At 38.5% G+C, this 22,663-nt stretch overlaps 1 protein-coding gene across 1 annotated transcript; it reads left to right on the plus strand.

Moving 5' to 3' along the window:
* The first annotated feature begins 465 nt into the window (after positions 1 to 465).
* CAPN7 (calpain 7) lies at positions 466 to 21,536 on the plus strand. The gene is made up of 20 exons (XM_009870623.1): positions 466 to 571; positions 1,740 to 1,897; positions 4,042 to 4,109; positions 4,840 to 5,040; positions 6,053 to 6,139; positions 6,720 to 6,846; positions 7,297 to 7,382; positions 8,255 to 8,348; positions 8,560 to 8,706; positions 9,767 to 9,873; positions 11,249 to 11,369; positions 11,609 to 11,753; positions 13,608 to 13,707; positions 15,144 to 15,279; positions 15,630 to 15,705; positions 17,758 to 17,903; positions 18,507 to 18,569; positions 20,732 to 20,862; positions 21,222 to 21,314; positions 21,392 to 21,536. The coding sequence occupies exons 1-20, from the start codon at positions 493 to 495 to the stop codon at positions 21,534 to 21,536; spliced, it is 2,310 nt and encodes a 769-aa protein (XP_009868925.1). The 5' UTR covers positions 466 to 492.
* The last annotated feature ends 1,127 nt before the right edge of the window (positions 21,537 to 22,663 follow it).

Below are 22,663 nucleotides of genomic sequence, written 5' to 3' on the forward strand. Positions count from 1 at the left end.
CCAAGGGTCTTTTCCAACTTGAATTGTTCTAAGATTCTATGAACTGGTTGGATGGTCACCTCCAGAGGATTTGTGGTCAATGTTTTGGTATCCAAATGGAGATGGGTGACAAGCAGTGTTCCTCAAGGGTCTGTGCTGGGACCAGTGCTCTTCAGTATCTTCATCAGTGACATAGACACTGGGATCAAGTGCACCCTCAGCAAAGTTGCAGCTGACACTAAGCTGAACAGTGCAGTTGATATGCTAGAGGGATGGTATGTCCTCCAGAGTGCCCTGGACAAGCTGGGTAAGTGAGTGTGTTGTGCATTGCTTGAGATTCAGCAAGGCCAAGTGTAAGGTTCTGCACCTGAGTTGAAACAATCCTCATTATCGGTACAGGCTGGGGATGAGGTGCTATAGAGCAGCCCTGCAGTAATTTTCTAGGCAGAAAATTAACTTTGTCTTATATTTTTGTCCCTGCAGGAAGCTGCACAAGCCTTAATTTATGCCGGGATGGCAGGGTCCAACTTGGAAAATATTCAAGAGAAAATAAACGAGTACTTGGAGAGAGTTCAAGCTCTCCATTCAGCAGGTGGGTAAGGCACGTTCTAATTAAACCTCTGCTAAATTAATTGAGCGGAAAGCCTTTGGTACTGTGAAATATGTAGTTGATGATGTTTGCTCTGGTTTTCATAATTCTAATTTTCTTGCCCTTTATGAAGAACCATAGACACAATGAGCACATGAGTGCTTTGAATTCTGATACATCAGAAGTGAAGTGGTGTATTACTTAAGGACTTGGGTGTGGGCATTCTTTCCTTTTAAATATCCTGCAGAGCAAACCTGAGAAGGTAATTAAATATAGCAACAAAAATTGATCAGTAACAAATGAAAGCTCATCTAAGCCTCAGCTGCATGATTTGAGGGAAGTGAGTTCCGCTGTTAACTTTGAGCAGTCTCTCATAAGGGCTTCCTTGTTTGATCCAGTTGCAATGTTTATGCTTAAAACAAAATGCCGATTTTCTTTACACACCTGCAATTCTCAGTTACAATTGTAGAATCACCTGGCCAAAGGGGAACCTTGGGAGGTTTACAGACCAGTCTCCGGCTCAAAGCAGGGTAGATGTTGTTTTTTGGACCAGGGTGCTGAAGTCTAGTCAAGTCCTGAAAAGGCCTAAGGAGGGAAATTCCCTGGTGCCTCTGGGCCTCTGTTCCAGGGTACAGCCATCTTTCTACTGATTATATTTTTTTTTTTATATATCTGGTTGAATTTGCCCCTGTTTCAGATCATAGCCACTGGCTCTCATTCCCTTTCTTTGTGCTGCAGTGAAGAGCTATTTTCTTGATAACCTGGCAGTTATCAGCAGGTTCCCCCAAAGCCATCCCTCCTCTCAGCTGGACAAGCTGATCTCCTTCAGCTGCCTCTCAAAAGGACAACCTTTATTACACTGAGGAACTTCTGTGTTACTGTAGGTTATGTGTTTTCACAAATTATGAAATACTTTATGTGATTAGACATCCTTAATGTAGTGTGAAAGATTGTATTCACATTATCCAACATGTGAAATGTTCTGAGAGGGTATCTGCTTTGGGGCGGGGGGTGTGTTTTCTTGTCCTTGCAGAGTTTAGAAAGATTCATTTTCCAGCTAAGAAATAGATGTTACCTATCTGATGAGAACTGCTAGTGTTTCAGTACCCTGTTAAGGATGTTTTTATGTTTCTGCTGCTGTGGAAACCTAAATACTTTCTTTTTACTTTAGTTCAGTCACAGAACACAGACCCGCTGAAGTCAAAGCAACAGCTGGACCTAGAGCGTGCTCACTTCCTGGTTACCCAAGCTTTTGATGAAGATGATAAAGGCAATGCAGAAGAAGCTATAGAGCTGTACACAGAAGCAGTGGAACTCTGTTTGAAAACAGTATGTTAAGCTACAGGTTAACTTGGTGGAATTACGTGATGGTAAGAAATTCTTCCACTTACACAGGTGACTGATCCTTAAAGGCCAGCTTAAAAATGGAGTACCTGTATTTCAAAAAACTACTTTTTAATTTTTTTTCTCCACTGTTTGGGGTTTTTTTAGTGTTTCTTCCGGTCTTTGTAATGTTGCTGGTTTACACTGTAAATTTATGGAGACTTGTGACATAAGTATTTTTACTGAACTGGATTATACTGAAAACTAGACACATTCTGGAACTTTTTCATGTTAATTTTTGCCCTGGAGCAAATGCAACACTAAAACAGAAATTAAAGCCGGCTAAAACTGAACATGATTTGCTAATGTGTCAACTATATTGCTTTCTGACTCTGTTAAAGGAAGTAAGGGAAATTTTTGTGTGTAACATTTGCTGAAAACAACCATCTACTGATGTCAAAACTAGTAAAAATACTACTTGATTACTCGTTGCTCAACATTAAAGCTGTTACGAGTTAATTCAATTCACAATGAAATTACTACGGGTTAACTGTCTGTTATGTAAATGATGGAGAATATAATTACAGGTACTGCTTTTTTTTCCGTTAAGTCCAGTTGCCGTAACTAACTCATTATAGGGAAGAGCTCACCATCATAATGTAACTCCACCAAGTCTCTCTTTCTTTTTCCCTTCTTTCTCTTTTTATAATATAAATGTATGCAGATTGTTGGGAAGGAGGCATGTTACTTTTGCTACATACTGGACTAAAATCTTTTCTCTGAATTCTGTGAACTGGTTTCATGTAGGCATAGCCACATTAATAGTTAGAACTGCTCTAGTTTTTCCACTTGAGCTGTTGGAACAAAGCATTTTCAGTCTATTACGTAAAAGTCACTGTGGCAGCATACTGTTTTTCCTTTGCTGTGCTCCTCCTATTATGTAAGAGCAGGCAAATATTACTTAAATATATTTCAGTTAGTCTGAAATTACTTCCTATTAACCACTGTTTTTATTGGATATTTCATTAGGTGCAGAAGTTTCTTTTCATCTTGACTAGCATATAATTTTGTTGAGATGATTGTAGGCTTTGTCCCTCAAGGTGATATAAAAGTACCTTCTTCCCAGAATGAAAAAAGATTGGAGAAACTCTGCTAGCTTGAAGCTTTACTTTTGTCTTTCTCCTCTGTATAATCAGGTGGAGAGATTTGTTTCTTCCTTCCCCTTGCAGTACTCGGAGCAGCCACTCCCTCCTCTTTGGCTGACTCCTAGACGGGTGTGCTGGTGTGCTATCTCCACTGCTGGCCTTCACACAGCTTTCAAAGTCTTTTTCGACCAGGAACTCCTGAGTGTAATTTATCTGCAAATGTAAATATCTGCTTATGGGGGGCGTTTCTAGTTTTGTTTCTTAGCGTCGAAGTAGCTTGCCTTTCATTTCCTCATCTGGGAGAGTCAGGCAAGGTGCAAAGCCAGAACCTGAACCGTGTTTATGGTGTCACAGGAGCAGCCACACCTTAGGCTCTGCCTCTAGCAGGTAGTTTAGCTGCAGTGACTCTGCTTCAGAAAACAACAGCGTAAACTGCAATAGCTGCCCGCCCAGCTGAGATCAGAAGTTAGCACTCTTGATACTTGTTTTGGTGCACTGTTGTAGATTATTTTATGCCTTAGATGTGCAAGAACAAGATTTTTAACTAGCAAGCAATCTTGCTTGTTTATATTTTATGAAAGGAAGCATTCAAAATTTTTTTCCTAAGTTACCCTGATTAGTTTTTACTCACTTGGGGAAAAGAATCAGAATACATCTAAGCTCAGTAGTATACTTAGCGTTTGGTTTTGTCTTCTTTCTGCCTCTAGTGTTTTAATATTCTTCAGGCAGATTTTTTTTGTGTAAGCAGTATTACCCACATTGAAGCGTTTTAAATACCCTTTTGTTCCATGAACATTCACTAGCAACAGCAAAATGATGTTTGCTTGCTTGATATGCTGCCTGTGCTGAGATTTTAAAGAAACATATTTGCTTACTTAGAAGAGAGTTGGAAAAAAGTAGCTAGTTCTTGTTTGCTGTAATCCCTAAGTGGAATCTGACAAACTAAGCCCATAAAACCTGCAGTTTTTTCAGATGTGTAGCTTCTTCTTTTATTTTACAATTAAGGCTACCGAAACATCTGAAGCAGGCCTGCAGTCCAAGCTGAAGCAGCTGGCTCGCCAAGCGCTGGACAGGTGAGTGTTGGTGGGGATGCTGTGGATGAGGTCTCGGCGCGCAGCGAGTTGGGTGTGAGTTTTCGCATGCCTGCCCATGCTGCAGGGTGTGGAGTCTATATCTGAAACTGGTTCCATGAGTATAAGTTCAATGCAACTTTTTAAATCAGCTGTATGATAGCGAATAACAAACCATGTTGGGTTAAATTTCAGTATAAGCTGATATTCAGCATTTCCCAGTCTGTGTTCAGAAAAAAATCCTGTATTTTGCATATGTGTGATTATCCAGCAGTTTAATGCAACTAATGGTGGCTCCCAAATGTACAGTCTTCAAGCAACTGAAACGCTGTGTTGTCAGAATGCTGGTAGATTTCTGCTGATACTGTAGCTGATAGATATGTTAAATCTTTAAATCCTGAGGGTGTGAGAGGATATAGATCAGTCTTCTCTCCATTTCAGATTATGAGTACTTATACTAATTCTCCTACTAGCATAGTTTAAAGGTGATAAAAATCTAGAGAGCCAAAAGTAGCTTATATATTAATTAGAAAAGCAATACTTTGATTCTAAAACAGGAAAACAAAGAATTACTGGCAACAGAAATTGATTGCTCCTAGGAAAAGTGATGTTGTTCAACTTGGGTATTTGTTCATTCCCTTCAACATATGGGAAAGGGAACCAAGCAAATAAGTAGTTGAACCATAACTGCATTATCATTGTTGTAAATAAAATACATTTTTATTTGCTTTAGAGCGGAGGCACTGAAGGAATCTATGTCAAAGTCATCTCAGAAAGAGAAGTCTACTGCAGCTAGACAAAATCAGCCAGTCAGAACGTTCTTCCCATTGGGACCTGATTTTTCTTTAAATGATAAACCACAGACCATCAGAGCGGTACAGGCTAGTGAGTCTCAAGGTCAGAGGTACACAGCAGAGGAAATTGAAGTTCTCAGGTAAGCTGAAGACAAGCTTTTCCAAAACGTTATAGTTTGTGTCCACATCCTTCATGCATCTTAGACAGTAGATTGAAACAGCTGAAGCTGAGGTGTATAAGCAGAGACTGGAAAAATACCTCTTAGAAATCCACCTCTCGGTGGTGCTACACCTCAGTAAATTTTTGTATTCTCTATGGTAGCATTTAGTCATTTTCACTTCAGAGGACTAAGTCTGGGCTGAGAATATGGTTGTGAAGATAGAAATGTGCATGTGTTGGAGAAGTTGCAGAGCATCAAGAATTGCCTTATTAAAGCTTAACCTTTTTTCCTCTTTTGTGCAGTGAAGGTTTCTAGTTTTGTGGATGTCTTGAGTAGTTTTTTGGGGTTTTTTTTGTGTTGGTTTGGAAGGTTGGTTGATCTTTTCTTAAGATTCACAAGAGAACCTCAAGCTGTTTCATGTCTTTAGTCATTGTGAGTGTTGGACTAAATGACCTTTAAAGATCCTTCCAACTCAATGCATTCTGTGATTTGATTTAAACATATTTTGCATACCTTTTTTAGTTAACCCTTTGTTTGAAATTTAAATTGCATTTATGTTTAAATATGATTCTTACTTTTAAAAATGTTCTGTGTGCTTTAGTCAAAAATATACCTATAAATGTGCAGTATTTTTGTTACTGGTTGAAAATGTTCCAAAATACTGCCCCAATTAGATGACATTTAAGTGTTGCTAATTGTTAATTGCTGTCAGCATATCCTAAGACTGTCTTTAATGAGAGACTTAAGGGACTTGAGAAATTCTGTTTAGACAGGTGTAGTTTAAATGTGAATTCTAAAACTATGAAAAGGTTTGCAACTGCTAGAAATTGCTGTCCTGGTGTAGTCACTTGTCTGCAGGTACATATTTGCAGGACTGATGGCTGAGCCAAGCAAATATTGCACATTTCAAGCCCAAATGAATGCAGTGGTGGTTTTGTTTTCAAGAGGTAGTTGATATATATCAACTGTTTTATTTTCTTATGACTTGCAGGAAGACTTCAAAAATTAATGGCATTGAGTACGTACCTTTTATGAGTGTTGATCTGAGGGAACGTTTTGCCTTCCCTATGCCATTTTCGTAAGTGTCGTTTAATTGCTAAACTTTTGTTTTTATTTCCATAGCTTTCCTATATTTGGTAATTAAGTGTTTTCTTTTTCAGAGTTTTTAAAATTAAGTAGACTTCATTTACGAGCAACAGTACTATGTTAAGATTACAGATCCATAATAGACAAAGACACCTGGGGCTTGTTTGGGTGTGAATTTCTTGTTTTGTTTTTTTTTTTCCTGCTAAAGGCTTGTCAGTCAGACAAACCTCTATTTTCAGAACTACAGAAACTTGATTGTTAGTTCCTTGTTTTGAAATACAGCATTTGAGTTTCTGCTGGTGTAGATAGCTTTTCAGAATTTGTTTTTGCTGTTCAGTCCTGTATGAAGGAAGCTTTTTGTGTTTTATTTCATATTTTTAGTATTTTTGCTTGTCCCCCAAGAATTAGTGTTGCAAACTTATCGGTGGTGTTTTCTGAAGTTGTTTTACAGCAGTTTATACAAAGATGTGTAATTGCTTAGCACTGTTTTACACCAGTATAAGATTGAGTATACCACAAAAAGGTTTTCTAAACTGCTATTGATTAATTTCTTTTTTCTCTCTTAAATCTAGTGATAAATGTGGGAAGTTACCATTATCCCCTAAACAGAAAGCAATGTTTGCCAAGTGGATGCGACCGGATGACATAACCAATAATCCTACGATGATTTATACTGTGTCCAGTTTCAGCATAAAGCAGGTAAATTGCTCCTAGAGAGACATGTGCGCAGCTAGCAGTTTATTGCCGGGTATATAAGAACTCCCCACATGTGAGTGCTTCCCTTGGCTCTCTGGTGGTTAATGATTAATTGGTATCACTGCAGATTCCATGTAGAACAAACAGGTGTGTGAGCAGTGGAAGTGCCTCACACTGACCAAGCCCCCTTCCAGTAGTCTCCTCCTTTCATAGAAGTAACTTGACTTCTCTGGGTTCAAATCCTTTCCCTTTAGAAGGCAATTGCTGAATGATGATTTTCCTTCCTGCAACACACCCTGTTTGTCTTTCAGTATCTAAATTATTACAGAATCACAGAATCTCTTTGGTTGGAAAAGATCTTTGAGGTCATCAAGTCCAACCATTAAGCCAACATTGCCAGGTCGCCACCAACCCATATGGTATGTGTCCTCACTGTTTCTCTTTTCTTTATAGACAATAGTGTCAGATTGCTCTTTTGTGGCATCACTAGCTATCAGTGCAGCGTATGAAAGAAGATATAACAAAAAACTAATCACGAGGTAAGGAGCTGTTGCTTTCTGAGGTATTTTCAAACTCAATACTGCCAAGCTTTTGCAATAGGTTCCATGACAGTTATACTCAGTAAGAATATAGTATTTGTATTGTTTTTTTGGGACTCAAGTGGCTGTAGCCCTTCTGAGAGGGAAGCCAGCTTTATGTAGATGTGTATACAGACACTGGAGTCTAACCTGGGGAGAAAATAGTTTGGAATCTTTTTTTCAGTCTTTAACAGAAATTTTATTTAAAATACCTTTTAGGTTTGTTTTTCTGCTATGTTATGCCAATTGCTGTGCAACAGGTAGTCTGTCTTGCATCTCACTGGAGAATTAATGTCATGGCACTGTCTCAATTCCACTTGACTGGTGCCCTGTGATAAAATTGCTGCAGATGGCAGACTCTGCTGGGAACGTGCTGCTGGATGAGTGTGGGAATGTTGTTACTGGATTTTTTGGTTTTAATCTATACTTGTTAGAAATGAACTTGTATTCTTCTGAAGAGCAACAAGTTCTGCACTGTCTTCTTCAAATGTTTGACTTTTTGTTCAGGCAAATACTGTATTTATACAGCGCATATGTAAATAGGGCTTATTAGTGAGATAAATTTGTTTGCCTTGCTTCTGTTAGAGAAACAGTTAGGTTGCTTGTGTTCTTTCTGTTACTAAATTAAGCAGAAAACTTAAGCAAGAGCCAGGCCTGAGAAATAAAACCTACTTAAACATCACTGTCATTTTTATTAAATTTGAGTTGTTCTTTTATTAAAAATTGCATATTTAAGCTCACTGTAAATTTCAGAAACAGACTGTGTTAATCCTACTTATTTTTGCAATTTCCTGGAGGAAAATTGCTTGTGTTTTTTTTTTTTCTTTCAACAGTATTATTTACCCTCAAAATAAGAAAGGGGAACCAGAATATAATCCATGTGGCAAATACATGGTGAAACTTCATATCAATGGTGTGCCTAGAAAGGTAAGTGGTTTGGGGGAGATTTAGTACTGTTTCTGTTTAAATCATATATTTTGAAGGCTTAGTGTGCTTTACTGTGAAGCTATGTTTGTGTAGCAAAAAATTTGGTTATGTTTTGTCGAAAAGTGAGTTTTAAACTTGAGATTCATTTTGAGTGTGAAGTATGTACCAAAATGTGTTTGCTTTATGACCATTCTTCATTTATTTCACACAGGTAATCATAGATGACCAGTTACCTGTTGATCATAGTGGGGAACTTCTTTGCTCTTATTCTAACAATAAGAATGAACTATGGGTATCGCTAATAGAAAAAGCTTACATGAAGGTCATGGGAGGATATGATTTTCCTGGATCGAATTCTGTAAGTACTAGATTATTTTAGAGGCCAAAAATTCTGCTTACATAACCTTGGATCAAATAACTTTACTCCTAGTGACACAAATTAATTGCCTGGGGAGGCAAGTATTTGGTTTGACATTTTAAAAATTCTTTCACAGATATACTTAGTGGTACTTGATTAGTAGTATCAGATTGTTCCACTCATTTGCATGAATGTGTGATGGGTTCCTGTAATGCTGTTACTAAAGAAATGGACATTGCACTGCACCTAGGCTGAGATGCAAATGATTCTTTTAAAGAGGACTGGCTTACTGCAATGAGTAGCCTGCATAATCACGTGCTACTGAAGAAGCATTTCTGATTTGAATTTAAAATTCTTAAAGATAAAACCAGTTTGACTTGTGACATTGAATCTCTGCCCTTCCTGCCCCTGTGTCACAGCTGCCTGTGATGATCAGGGTCAGGTTCTGGCTGTGGAGTAACCCCTCAAGTTCCCACCCGTTGGGGCTGGGTACGGACACTTCAATGTTCACAGTCTCTGGTTTTGCTTTGAGAAGTACAAAGCAAAGAAAAGGGAAGGAGCAATATTTGAAGGAGATAGAATGGAGAGATTAAAGCATCTTTTTATGGAAATATGTATCAGTGACAGCTTTATCAAAAAGACTTTAAACCTCCCAAACCCTGAGCCTTAGATGTAAAACTTAAATTATTTAAAATGCATATATAATAGCAAGGTTCCAGACAGTGTGTCTGAGGCTGTGCTTTGAAAGTCTGTGAATCAACAAAATAAATAGAACACATCATAGAATTGAGCACGACTGTCTTATGCTTCTACTGCTCAGAAATTCCAGTTTGTTTCACCAGTTCACTTTCCAGCTTTTTTGTTTTGCTTAGTTAAAACCGATTTGGAAATGTTGTCCTCAACTACTAAGTTTTTGTACTTTTTAAAAAAAATAATTTTCTATAGTGTAACTTTTTATATACTTAAATTCTTTTAAGGTACTTTTGTTTTTTGTGTACAGCTATCATATGCCTGCATATGGGTTATATGTTCTGATTTCTTTTGTATACTTGCATTTCAGAATATTGATCTTCATGCGCTGACTGGCTGGATACCTGAAAGAATTGCTATGCACTCTGACAATCAAGCTTTCAATAAAGACAGTACTTTCAGGATGCTCTATCAGAGGTAAGCTTTGTTCTTTTCTGAAATAATAAAAACACTTGCAGTCTAGTTGCTGTGTTACTGTAAAAGCAGTGCAGTCACCACAGATCCTTTGATAGCATTTTAGTACTCCTACAAATTGTGCTTCACAAAACCTCTATATGCTTTCTGAAAGAAAAAGAATTAAAGTTTGAGTATTGGATTTAACAGAACAGAAGAGTTAAAATATTGTGGAGTTTTTAGGTAATTCTTCTTATTTACATGTGAAGAAAAAGAAACAGCAGCCCTTCTTTAAAAAGTAGTTTAAAAAGTAGAAGGAAATGTGCTCTGTGTTCCCACACAGTTCCCCAGAGCCCTGACTGATCCTTAGCGAGCAGATGTAGTACAGCATTTTTAATCATGTCACGAGATCTTGGTTCTTATGCCCCATTAGTAAATCTACTGGAGGAGCAGCAAAAGTCTGTCAAAACTACAGTAGTTATCTTCGGACTCACCATAACAATTCCACTTATGGTGAAAATTATAGCTGTAATTCATGAATGTCAGCTAGCAAGTAGTTTGATTTCTTTTGAAATGATTTTACGCATTTCTGCTGTGCTGCAATGTGTAAGAAGGGGGAGTAGTCTGACTGAAACATCTGCCTTCATGGTAAAGAGTCTCTCTGCAGTGCTTCTGCAGTTAGGTGGGAGCGCTGAGATGGTTGTCAACAGCTTTTCAGATATTCTGACATTGCAGTTTGTAGGTGTGACTGCAGTTAGGATGGGATCTAGCTGTAAGGGCATCACTATTCTTCACCTGTGCTGGGCTGAAAATGTGTTGATGTGTAGTGCAGTGACCCTGCAAGCCGTGTAATGATGCTGAATGCACACTGGGATTTTAGCTAAGATGACAGTTCAGACCTTGTAAAGTCTATTCTAGGGGACACAGAACTTTTAGTGTAAGCATCTGCAAAAATATAGAAGTGTGAACTTCTTGTTCTTAAGGATTTTGGAACCTCGTTAAGAATCCTGGGGTATGACAGAGATGTTCATTTGCTACATGAAGTAATTGGCAAAGTGGTGATGAAACCACATGTGTGTTCAGCTGAAGATCCATGAAGAGAATCCTTAAAAAGTGAGATAGATTGAACTTCAGGTTGATAAATTATTTTTATTTATAAAAAAAAGATGAAAATACATGGAAATAACCATTTTTCACTAAAGACCTCTACTTAAATGCTAAAAGAAAATAATTCTGCTTTTTCAGGAGTGATTTCTGCTGACCATAAACTCCATATTCCAATTTTTAGAAAGCAGGGTCGTGCTAACAGTGTAAAATCATACTGTTAGAGTGTGGCAAATGTTAGTTTGCAGCATGTAAGATTTTAAGTGAGCTATTTTTCATACTTTTTTTTTAACAGATTTCACAAGGGAGATGTTCTTATCACAACAGCAACAGGGATGATGTCTGAAGAGGAAGGAGAAAAATGGGGTTTAGTTCCAACCCATGCATATGCTGTCTTGGATATAAGAGAATATAAGGTATCTTAAATAAAACCGAAGATGTTTTCAGATGCCTGTTTAGCTACCCACAGCAGAGAAATTTCAGTGATTTCTTACTCTAACAGCTTCTTTAGTTGATTTTGTCTTGAGGTCTTCTGGAAAATTATAGAAAGCTTAATGATGCTCTATTCTCTAGAGTTATTGGTCCATATTAATGTTAATATAAATATAAAAATTGTCTTGAATGAATCTGGCAATTTTATTTTGTAATTCTTCAGGGACTTCGATTTCTTCAGTTGAAAAATCCCTGGAGCCACTTACGTTGGAAAGGACGATACAGTGAAAATGACACAAGAAACTGGACCCTGGATTTACAGAAATATTTGAACTTTGATCCAAGAACAGCTCAGAAAATAGACAATGGTAATGAAGTTTAAAAAGTTAGTCTTTTCAGATAAAACATTGTTGTGGCATATCCCTGCAGGAAGGTGGAAAGAAGTGTTTAATGATGAGAAGAGAGAGTAAAACAAATACTAGAAACTAAATAGCCTGAAAGTTTAGGAAGTATTTGTGTATTTAAATCTATCATTTCGGGTTTGTTTGGGGCTGAAGTGATCTGGACTGTTAAATATACCTCAAATTGACTGATAAGAAATTACCTCCTTGCTTAAGTGTTGCTGTTGCACTATCTGGATGTGGGGGCATTCAGTGCAGAGGTAACATTCTGACCATAAGCTGCTTAACACTGCTTTTTCATACGTAAATAGACTTTTTGCAGGGGAGAGTTTCCTCCCAAATTTGCAAATAGATATCAACATGCTTACTGTAATCCTATTTAAATTAGTTTTACCTATTTGAGGTTATGTGCTGGAGATCGGTGTTTTTGTTTTTGTTGGGTTTTGTGTGTGTTTCTCCCCCTCCCCTTGCATTATGTATCTCTGAGTAAATCTTTACATACACTCTGTTTTGGGCTGTAAGAATAGAAGCAGAAGCACTGCTGTCACTGTCCCAAGAAGTCCCTTGGAATGGTGCTGGTGTGGTTGGTGCCCTGGTCCCTAGGGAGCAGCAGAGCACTGGAAACTTGACTGGGTTTGCTGCAGAAAGGGCAGGTTGCTGAAGGCTTAGGAATTCTGCAGAAGCTGCTTTTCACATTTGGAAAGAGAAATCTACTCTTCTTGCAGCATCCTGGCTGCTGTCTGTGTCTCTCTGAAGGGGCTTGTGTTCAGTGCCGCTTGGTTTTGACAACAGGATGTGTCCAAACCTGTTAAATTACAGCATTATTGATAAGCCTTGTGAAAATGCATAAGGAAAAATTTGATTTAAGAATAGTAGCTCTGACTTTGTGACAATTATGAGACTAGCTCATTATTTATCAATTCATTTATTAAAGAATTTTTATCTGTAACATCTAGTAGTTAAAATCGATATCAATTGTGTAAGTAATTTTAAGGGAGCTGTTTTTTCTGATTGGATTTAGTCTTGCCTAAGTATGTAGCTATTATTATAGAATCATAGAATGGCCTAGGCTGGAAGGGACCTTAGAGATCATCTAATCCAACCTCTGTGCCATGGGCAGGGACACCTCTCAGCTAGACCAGGTTACTCAAGACCTCATCCAAAATGGCTTTTATTTTTTTTATTATTGCTGTGAAAAATGCAATGGCCTATGTCAGAGACTTGTATATAATATTGTGACCTTTTGGAGAGTTTATTTCATCAGGAATCTGTCAGCTTGCTTGCAGGCATTGTTGGCTGGAGTTGCAATTAAGGAAGTTATGGAAAATTAAAATAGATGCACAAGGATATTGTAAAGATTAAGCAGATTCAGTTTGGCAAAGCAATTCCTGTGGGTGGGGAATGAAATATCGTAACAATACATTCAGACTTGTTGATTGAATGCTTGGTTGAGCTGGATCACAACTGAAGGAAGTTTTTGAACTGGGAATATGTTTTTCAGATACCCAGGGGAGAGGAAGGCAGGTCGGAATCACCTAATAATGTCTCTCTCATTACAGCAAATTCTCTCATACCTTCTGCTTAGTGCTTGAGAAGGAAAAGTGTTCCAACAGCTTTACAAAGTCCTTGATGATAAGCAGAGACTAACTTGTTTTTCTTGGTTTAACTTGTTTGGTTTGGGAGTTAAGTTTTAAGAAGTTTGGGTAATGCAGATGTTTCTATGTTTTACAGAAATAGGGGTTTATAGAAGCTATATCATTTGTCTGGAAAGAGACTTTTGAAAAACAAGTAAAATCAAGGTGTCTGGCATTTCCTTTTTAGGCATTTTCTGGATTGCTTGGGAGGACCTGTGCCAGTACTATGATGTTATTTATTTGAGTTGGAACCCAAGTCTTTTTAAAGAATCTACATGTATTCACAGGTTGGTCTAAAAGAGAAAAGTTTTGTGTTGAGAACTCGCAAAATGTTCTGAAGTGGTGTTTCCTTCTGTCCATTCTTTCTAGGTACAGCTTAAGAGGTTGAACTCCAACTGTGCTTGTCTGAGCCTGACTTTACACTATTAAATTCTCAGCCTAGACTCTGGTTTTTGACCACTTCTGTAACATTGTTGAAACTGCATCAACCTTTGTGATGTTTTTGAGAGGCTGTGTATGTAACCAGATCCTGAACTCAGTCCCACATCTCTGTTGGAATAGAAATCAGATTTTTGTCTGTCTCCAAGCAGTGATCAGACAGTGCTTAAATGACCTAGTGTCTATTTGGAACTTATTTTCTAGGCCAGTTACAAGTCATTTGTGCAGTGCATGTTGTCTCGACAGGATGTGTCCAGTGATGTTAGCTTTAACTAATTCTAATTTTAAGCAGTTGTAGTTACCATAAATCTTCTTTACCTGCTGATTTTCTTCTGAATATGATACCTGTCTCCTACCTTGTATGTATTACATTCAGTCTTTTTGTCACCCAGTTTGAGGATTAATGTGTGTGTCTGTTTCAGAAAGCAAGGGTTTCTCTATTTTTCCCCTCTACTATACAGCACTCTGCCACTGCTTCTGTGATGTTTCTGTGTGTGTCAGCTCAGCACAAGCTCCTTCACCCACAGTGCAACTGCTAAGCTTATCTGTAAAAGCTCAGTCCATCTTTATACTCTAAATGATTGCCAAACACATTACCTCATCTTGCTACATCACCAGAGTGTATATGTTAATCTCAAAGCTCATCTACTAGTTTGCCTTTACTTGTATTACTAGTGATTGTGGTACCTCTGTGTGGGAACATGCTTCTTGTGTTTTCATACCTTGTTTTCTTTGCCTAGACAGTTCATGAGGCAGCAGGCAGAGTTTGTAATAGGGTACCTCAAAGTTCATGCAGGTACCCTTCCAAACATAAGAGATGAAACATTCAAAGAAAAATTTGAATAAAAAACTGGAGGGGAAAAAATTGACAAGCTTTTAGAACTCACTGTAGCTTATGTGTGGAATCTAAGACTTACAGAAGCGTAGGTGTTTTTTGCTTAGTAATTAATGTGGTGTGTGCAATCACTGCAAGAATTGGCTAGCTCAGGCTCCCCGAATGGCTCACCTTTTCCTGTGCTTTGTGTGGTTGCAGTCACTATATCGAACAGCCAGTATTCTTGTAGGTAGCATTTGTATTATCACACTGGTGTACATAAAACAATTGTAAGGTAATGGTTTTGGCACTAATGTATGATGTAACCACTGTTGTGAATTCCAGTTGACAGACAACTAGCCTTCAGTAGCTTTGGTAATGAAACTCTGTGTGTGTATGTAGGACTTGGAGTTGGTTTTCAAAGTGAAAATAGTATTTTGCTCATCTTAAGGATGTCTGTGTAATTTGCAGCACGTGGGATGCGAAGCAAGGCCCGATGAAGGATGCCTACAGCCTGGCAAACAACCCTCAGTACAAGCTGGAGGTGCAGTGCCCGCAGGGTGGAGCTGCTGTCTGGGTCCTGCTTAGCAGACACATCACTGACAAGGTGCTGCCTTCGATTTCTTACCTCTTCTGTGTCCTCTGTAAATCTTGTTATATTGCTTTCTGTGTTACTGGCATATTGCTACTTGTATTTTTCATGTTCAGGTACATATACTATAAATTCTGCAGGTACACATTAGTATGAGATTGTTGGAATAAACAAAAATTAGTGGCATTTTGTTTACTGTAGGTATTTTTTTTTTTTAAGAATTACGTCAGCTATTTTTAGTAAACACAAATACCAGTTTGTACCATGTGGCAATCGAAGGAGATGGTAGAGAAAGCGTACTTGACTCTGCTCAGGCATTAGTTACATTCCACAGAAGTGTACAACTCATTTTGTGTTTTTTATAGGATGACTTTGCACACAATCGGGAATTCATTACAATGGTTGTATACAAGACTGATGGCAAAAAGGTTTACTATCCAGGTTAGTGTTACCTTTTGTTGAGAAGGTGATATTATAAATAAAGAAAGAATTGCAGGGGATTTTCTGGACACTAAAGGCATGTTTTGCTTTAAAACTAGTAGTTAATTCTTAGAGGGGTCTGGAGGTGTGTTTCTGTTTATCTGATAGCATAATTTCTCAGATTTGTGAAATTATTTAAAGGCTTATGGCTTTCCATAAATGGAAATAATACAGGTTAATTGTTCTATGAACTTGGCTTAAGGAAACTACCTAAGCAAGCTCATGAGATGCAGCTGAACTCTTCAACATAGTGCCAAGTATCAGATGTGGAATGCTTAAGAAAAATATAATTAAGTATTACTCTCAGCCATTATAGGTCAGATTCTACTACCTTTGAGAAGAAGGGTCTTGGCTTTTGGAGCTGCTGTTGTAGCTGTGAAAAAAACATATGTCTTATTTCAAGACAGACAGCATAGCTGAAACACAGGTTAAAACACAAGGTAAAGCCTCAAGGCAGAGCTAATAATACTGTATTTATTATTTAGATGATGTTAAATATATATGTCTCAAAATATTCCTTGGAATAAATCAGTGAAAATGTATCCCAAAACAGGTAGGATTTGGCCTGTTGCTTTTACAGCTAAGGGATGTCTTCAAAAGCAAGATTGTGTAGCTGGTCATGTGACAGGTAATAGTAACAGTTTTAATTAGGGACTAGCTTTAATTGGAGAGTAGCTTTTAAAGCTCTTTTCACCACAGAGTGGAACTAGTGGGTGTTTTCCTATTGGGATGGCTGGTGAGGGCTACGTTGTTCATCTCTGTTCTTCAGTCAATTCTGCTGATGGGTTGCCCTGGAAGCCAGACTGTCCTTGCATGCAAAGCATCTGTTCAGACTTGACCAAATCACTGTGGTTTTGCAAGAGCTGATCTTGTTACAGCATCTGCTTCTCCTCACAGCCCAAGATGCGCTGCTGGTGCTTGTAGCAGTGCTTATTTTACAAGCATGTCTTGCTGAAAGCATTCCTAAGTGGTCAAACATGTTTGTGTAGTGGAAGGAATTGTTCAGCTGTGGGCTGAAAGAGGTGGTCTTCCAGCAAGAGCAAGAACTGGATGATTCATGTTTTGTCTCACTACCCAAACTCTTTTATAAACTTTTTAATCTCATAAACTCAAACTTGTTTAAAATCTTTTTCTGTGGAAATAGATTGGTCAAGCTGCAGTATTGTTTTTACCATCTGTTCAAATGAAATCAGAACAAAGCAGGTTAATCCTTTGGGAGTGAAGCTAAGCTTTTGCATTCCTAAGCTTCTCATTGTTTTATATAAATCTTTTCCCCTCTCCCACATTGCTTTGTGGATGAAAATAAAAGGACCTGATCCTGGGCCTATTGAAATAATTGGCCAGACTTGTTTCTGCTTTACTGAAATCAGAAGAAGTCTGGAAAGAACCTGTTAGAAGCCACATAACAAATGACATTGACCAACTGTAATATTTGGGATGTTTGTAATAAATACTGCACGTAATAAGTACTGAGCTTCAACTACATCTGTGTAACAATCGTGAGGATTTTGAGAGAGAAAGCATGTGTGATTTAGTTAAAGAAATTAATGTCTTGTTTACCTGCCATCCAAAGATGTTGGCAGCTTGTGTTCTGGAACTGCCCAGCCAATGGAGAAGGAAAAAACCCCTCAGATTTTTTTTAAAAAGCTCTCAAGCATTCCTTATCTTTCTCTTGAAAGTTCAGCAGAATCCCAGTAGGGCTTTGAGTATTGAAATTGGTGGGAGATGGATAAGCAGTTCTGGAAAGTCATGGGGTTTAAGCTTTACTTTTAAATGGAGAACTAGTGTCCTGTCATGTGGTGTACATCTGCTGAAAATAATTGCTGTTAAGATTTTTGTTCCTTCTTATGAGCAAATCTTCAGGCTGCACTCTTTTGAGAGCGCTCAGGTCTGCTTATGGTTTGACCTTTGTACCAACAGTCTGCCTTCCCTGGCAAAATTCATGGATATAAAATGGCTCAGTTGTTTCAAGCTGTGGGACTTTCTGATTGTGTTCATCCCTTTCTTTTTCAGCTGATCCTCCTCCGTACATTGATGGGATCCGGATCAACAGTCCTCACTACCTGACCAAGATAAAGCTGACCTCTCCAGGGCTGCATACATTTACCTTAGTGGTGTCCCAGTACGAGAAACAAAACACAATCCATTACACCATCAGGGTACGTGCTGCTGTTTCATAATGAATGTGAATAAACAATGAAATATCCTTTATTTGTAAGTTTGATATGAAAGTGTACTTTGAGATGGATATTACTGTTTTGGGGAGGGAGGCTAGGAATGATGGAGCAGAACCACTGATGAAACGTTTGTTTTCTATTTGTAGTTGTTAAACTAGAGTGTGTGCATTTTTAGTAATGAAATCAGGTGAAAAATACTTCTGTTTCCTAGAATAAAAATACTTATATAAGTGTACAGGCAGAGCATTGACTCTCTGTATAAAAAAAAAAAAGCCTATTTTAGATTCCAGTTAAGATTTCAAGTTATTTGACTTCTTGGAGTCCTTGGACTCAATGTTTGTGTTTTTCTGGAACTGCTGAGTCTCATGATGATGGATGCTAGATGTCTCACTTTGTCATTGAAAAACTAAATTGCAGATTGATTCTGGATTTTGAGTTTCAGACAGTGTTTTCCAAGTAATACTCATGCAGTGAACAAGGATCTAAAAAATGTTGTGCAGGCAATTTGGCTTTTATTAACACATCCCGATTTCATATGAGCATGCAAGATGAGTGTGTGACCAAGCTGCTTCTTTTACAACACAGGTGTATTCCTTGTGCAAGTTCACCTTCTCCAAGATTCCTACACCGTACACAATTTCCAAACGGGTAAATAAATAGTTTTTATGAGTCACTGATGATATTTTGGGTTTGTTTGTCTGTTATTTGAAATGTGCAAATCTTTAAAATATTTGGGTTTGGGTTGGGTGGTTTTTTTCATACTATTGCCCAAAAAGGCCAGCTTAGGCCATCTTCTAGCAAGTGAAGCTTCTTAACTAAAGGTTAATCTAACATCACCAGTGCAAGACCATTCCTATACTAAAGATACATATAATTTGGCAAGCAGTTAGCTGCCATGTCAGCTTAATTCCTACCAGCATGAAGCCCTTGGGCTGGCTCTCTGGGTGGTGGATTGGCTTTTACTGAAGTGTGACGGTGTGGTTGTGCCACTGCAGCTCTCCTGTAAAGCCTCTGTAGAACAGACTGGCCTTTACAATAACAACCTGTACCCTGATGTGTAATTACTCTGCAGAGATCAGATTGTGCTAGTACTACTGCAGAGTAAATACCTGAAAGAGCATTTGCTTGTTTTCCCCCTGAGAGAATCTCATGATTTTTCTTGGAAAAACCCTTGGCATGGTAGAGTTAAATCAGCAATGGCAAACCGAAGGCACTGGTAGCAAGATCCTGAAGGACTTAGGATGGCAATATCACAATATGTTACTGTTTGCAAATGTTGCAGAGACATCTTACAGATCTGTAGCCACTGAAATAAGCACTTATGCTGCCAGACAGGATCAATATTTCATGTGGAAATGTTCGCTGAGGGTTCACCAGCAGGAACAGGAGCAAAAAACTTGACTGAAATTAATTCAGCCCAGCTCTGGAGCTCAGGCAGTGCTTTGGTTTTGTAGTGGCTGTTACTTCTGAACAGCCCCTTGACTCTTGCCTGTTGTGGAGAATGGAAAGTGGCTAGAGAGATTCCTGGGAGCACAGACACAATTTCCTTGGTTCTTACAGAAACTATTGTCTTCTTTAGCTCTTAAACTGAGTTTACTTTGGGGAAAAATGCTTTCAGAGGTCAAAATCTTATGAAAGGTGTCCAGTCTGCTTGAGGCAGGACATCTGTATTATGTTGTATTATGTTGCAGAAGAAAATTAAATATGTGGAAACCTCATGTCAAGTATTTGAAGATGTCTGTCAAGTATTAAAATAAGAGACATGTGCTAGGTATCCAAGGATTTATAGATATTTATATTATATCTCCTTGGATAACTAAATAATAGATCATATATTGCATCATGTGTGACATGCATCGTGTGTATCTCCTTGGATAGCTATAACATTCTATTTGAATTATGATACATAGTATATAGTATATTATGTAGTGTATATTATTGTTTAATACATAGTCATATACAGTATATGTATTAATATATCAATATGTTTATATCTCATTGTTTATGTATTATATCTAATATATAATATTATTTTATATGTAATCCCTCTTGTTTCAAGACTTGCCATGTTTGAGTGTTTTGGACATTGAGTAAAAAATTTTGTGGCAAGAAAAAAAGTTGCTCCTTGCTGATTTGACAGAAAGGGGAGGGAAGTAACAGGGGAAAGGGATCTTAGCTATAAATCTGTGAAGGCCTGATGTGCATTACGAGTCTAACCTCAGCTTAATGACTAGCAGGAAGAGCTCACCAACAGCCTGTTTCTCAAAGTCAGAGGAGCATTTTTCCTCTCGTATGCACTTGTTCTTGCAGAATCTGTCTGTATGGATGTTTTTGTGCCTGTCATGCTGGTTCTGAGCACACAGAGGCGAATGGACAGGGCTGGAGGCGATGATTGCAGAAGCAAAGGTTACGACACAAGTAATGTTGTACTGCCCATACCGCTGGTGTGTCTCTTACACAACAGAGGAGTGTCTGAGCAAAAAGAGTAACTTTCATAATCCAGTAGTTGTGGGATAGGTGGGAATATAGATCCTTTGTTGGATACATGTTTTCAGAAACAGTCACTTGTTACTTACTTAGTATAAGCTAAAAAAACACAGTATACTTCTAAGGGATCTAAGGCTTTGATTGAGGTGGGTGCAGGACTGCAGTGAGCTTTCTGAATACTTAGAGTCTTTTACTTGGATTACTTAGAGATTACTAAAGTCAGTGACCTCTAATGTGAGATGAGCCTCTAGTCTTATTAGTATGTGTAAATAAGCAATACAAATCCTCAGGATAAAGTATTTTCTGTACTTTTGTCTTGTCAGGTTAATGGACAGTGGAAAGGTCACAGTGCTGGAGGATGTGGAAATTTCAGAGATACCTACAAAAATAATCCCATTTATCAGTTCCAGATAGACAAGAATGGACCGTTACTAATTGAACTACGGGGACCGAGGTTTGTAAAGACTTAAGTGTGCACCAGCATGGTGAGAGTGTGATGTGCTAAGAACAAGCTTTGTCTTGCTCCTCTGTGGGGAGGGTGGGAAGCTCCCTGACAATCTAGAAGACAAGGAAAGGAAGGTGGCTTGGGTTTAGGGTGATTTATATTGTAAACTTCACCATTACTTGTTGGAATGACCGGGTCAGGGGTGCCAGTCACATGCGTTAACAGGTAATAGACAGATGGTCCCAAGTTCTAGTGCAGCTTTTACATGTTTTTCAGTTAGACTGTGTAATTTTTAATAAATAAGCCCTCTTTGGGGTAATTCCCATGACCCAGATCACTAAAGTAACAGTTGGTCATGTCCCTTGCAGGCAATACAGTGTTGGTTTTGAACTCATCACTGTCTCGACAGTTGGAGATCCTGGTTCCAATGGCTTCCAGAAAAAGAGCAGTGGAGACTACAGGTAATACTTAATAAAGTCTGAGACATTTGAAACGCACTTCACGCTTTGGTTCTAACAGATGGTTTCTTGTATTATAGGTGTGGATTTTGCTACTTGGAAGTGGAAAACATATTTGCTGGAATTTACAACATCATCCCCACCACATTCCTGCCTCAACAAGAGGGTCCTTTTTTCTTAGATTTTAACAGTACTATTCCTCTTAAGGTGTCACAGCTGCAGTGAGGAGACAGATCTGTGTGTTACTGTTTTAAGGAAGTGGCTTTCATCTGTCTAGGCATTCTTATTGCACATATGTGTGACAGAATTATCTTCTCAGTTATAGCCAAAGGCATGGACTGACTGGCCAGATAATGGTGGCAGACAGTTGGCTGCGTTTTCGCTGCTGTGGCATTAGTGTGAGCATTGTTCCACCAGCTTCGGAACAGCTAAAATACTTACCTTCAAATGAACTGTCAGAACTCAACTTACTGCAATTTTTCCACACTTCAAATCAAAGTGTAGCAAGTAAGGAAAAAAGCTAACACTGAAGTTATCTCCTGCTAAAATACAGGGTTATATGGGTTTAAGATTTTATTCTTAGAAGTAAACAAGTAAGAAAAAAATATTCTCATGTATTCTGCTTTTTCAGTCTCAGGAGCAAAAAGCTTTTACCACATCTTTATTCCATCTGTGCCACAAGTCTGGGACATTCTTCCTGATGCAAGTCCCATGTAAGTGTGTTGTACAGTAATTGTGCATGTGACTGCACACTCCATGCTGTGTTTGAGCAGCCAGCTGTTTAGAGTTGTGGGCAGATGGGGAGAGGTTTTCATCACTTCCAGGCAGTAAGGAGCGTAAATTAAATTGATAATACCAAAGAGAAGTAGAATGCCTAGGTTAACATTTGCTTTATACATTCTCAGTTTAGGGTAGCTGAAATGATCACATACACTTTGATACACCAGAGGCTTATTTTTATATCCATGAAGGCAGCTGCCATCACCTTCCTCTTGAAAGAGGACAAAGCGCTCCATCAGTTGCCTGCACCCCATCGTGATGTCAGTTCAGTTTGTCACATTTGTAATTAAGCCTTTTATGAATTTTACAATAAAAAATAACAGAAAACTTGCAATTAGACCTGCAGTCCTGTGTGTTTGCTTGCACAGTTGGAGGGGTCACTCCCCCCCACCATGGAACAAAGATAGCTGGGAGATCTTCCAACAAATTGTGCCAAAGCGGGGGCTGAACCTAAGGACGAGGAAGGTTTCACTGTCCCTGCACGGGCTGACACAGGGTTGTGCCTGGCTGCGCAACAGAACTGGTGCTTATATTGCAGGGACAGAGCCTGGACTGCCAGTCGCAGCTGGCAG

The sequence above is a fragment of the Apaloderma vittatum genome, unplaced genomic scaffold (assembly GCF_000703405.1).
Source record: "Apaloderma vittatum isolate BGI_N311 unplaced genomic scaffold, ASM70340v1 Scaffold35085, whole genome shotgun sequence".
In the NCBI taxonomy this organism is placed as follows: Eukaryota; Metazoa; Chordata; class Aves; order Trogoniformes; family Trogonidae; genus Apaloderma; species Apaloderma vittatum.

Bases quoted from the DNA above. Each gene is read 5' to 3' on its own strand.
- CAPN7 (XM_009870623.1), top strand. From the start codon at position 493: ATGGCAGGGTCCAACTTGGAAAATATTCAAGAGAAAATAAACGAGTAC. The intron at 11,754-13,607 runs GTAATGAAGTTT...TTTCCTTTTTAG, and splicing joins AGCTCAGAAAATAGACAATG to GCATTTTCTGGATTGCTTGG. The intron at 13,708-15,143 runs GTTGGTCTAAAA...TGTAATTTGCAG, and splicing joins GAATCTACATGTATTCACAG to CACGTGGGATGCGAAGCAAG.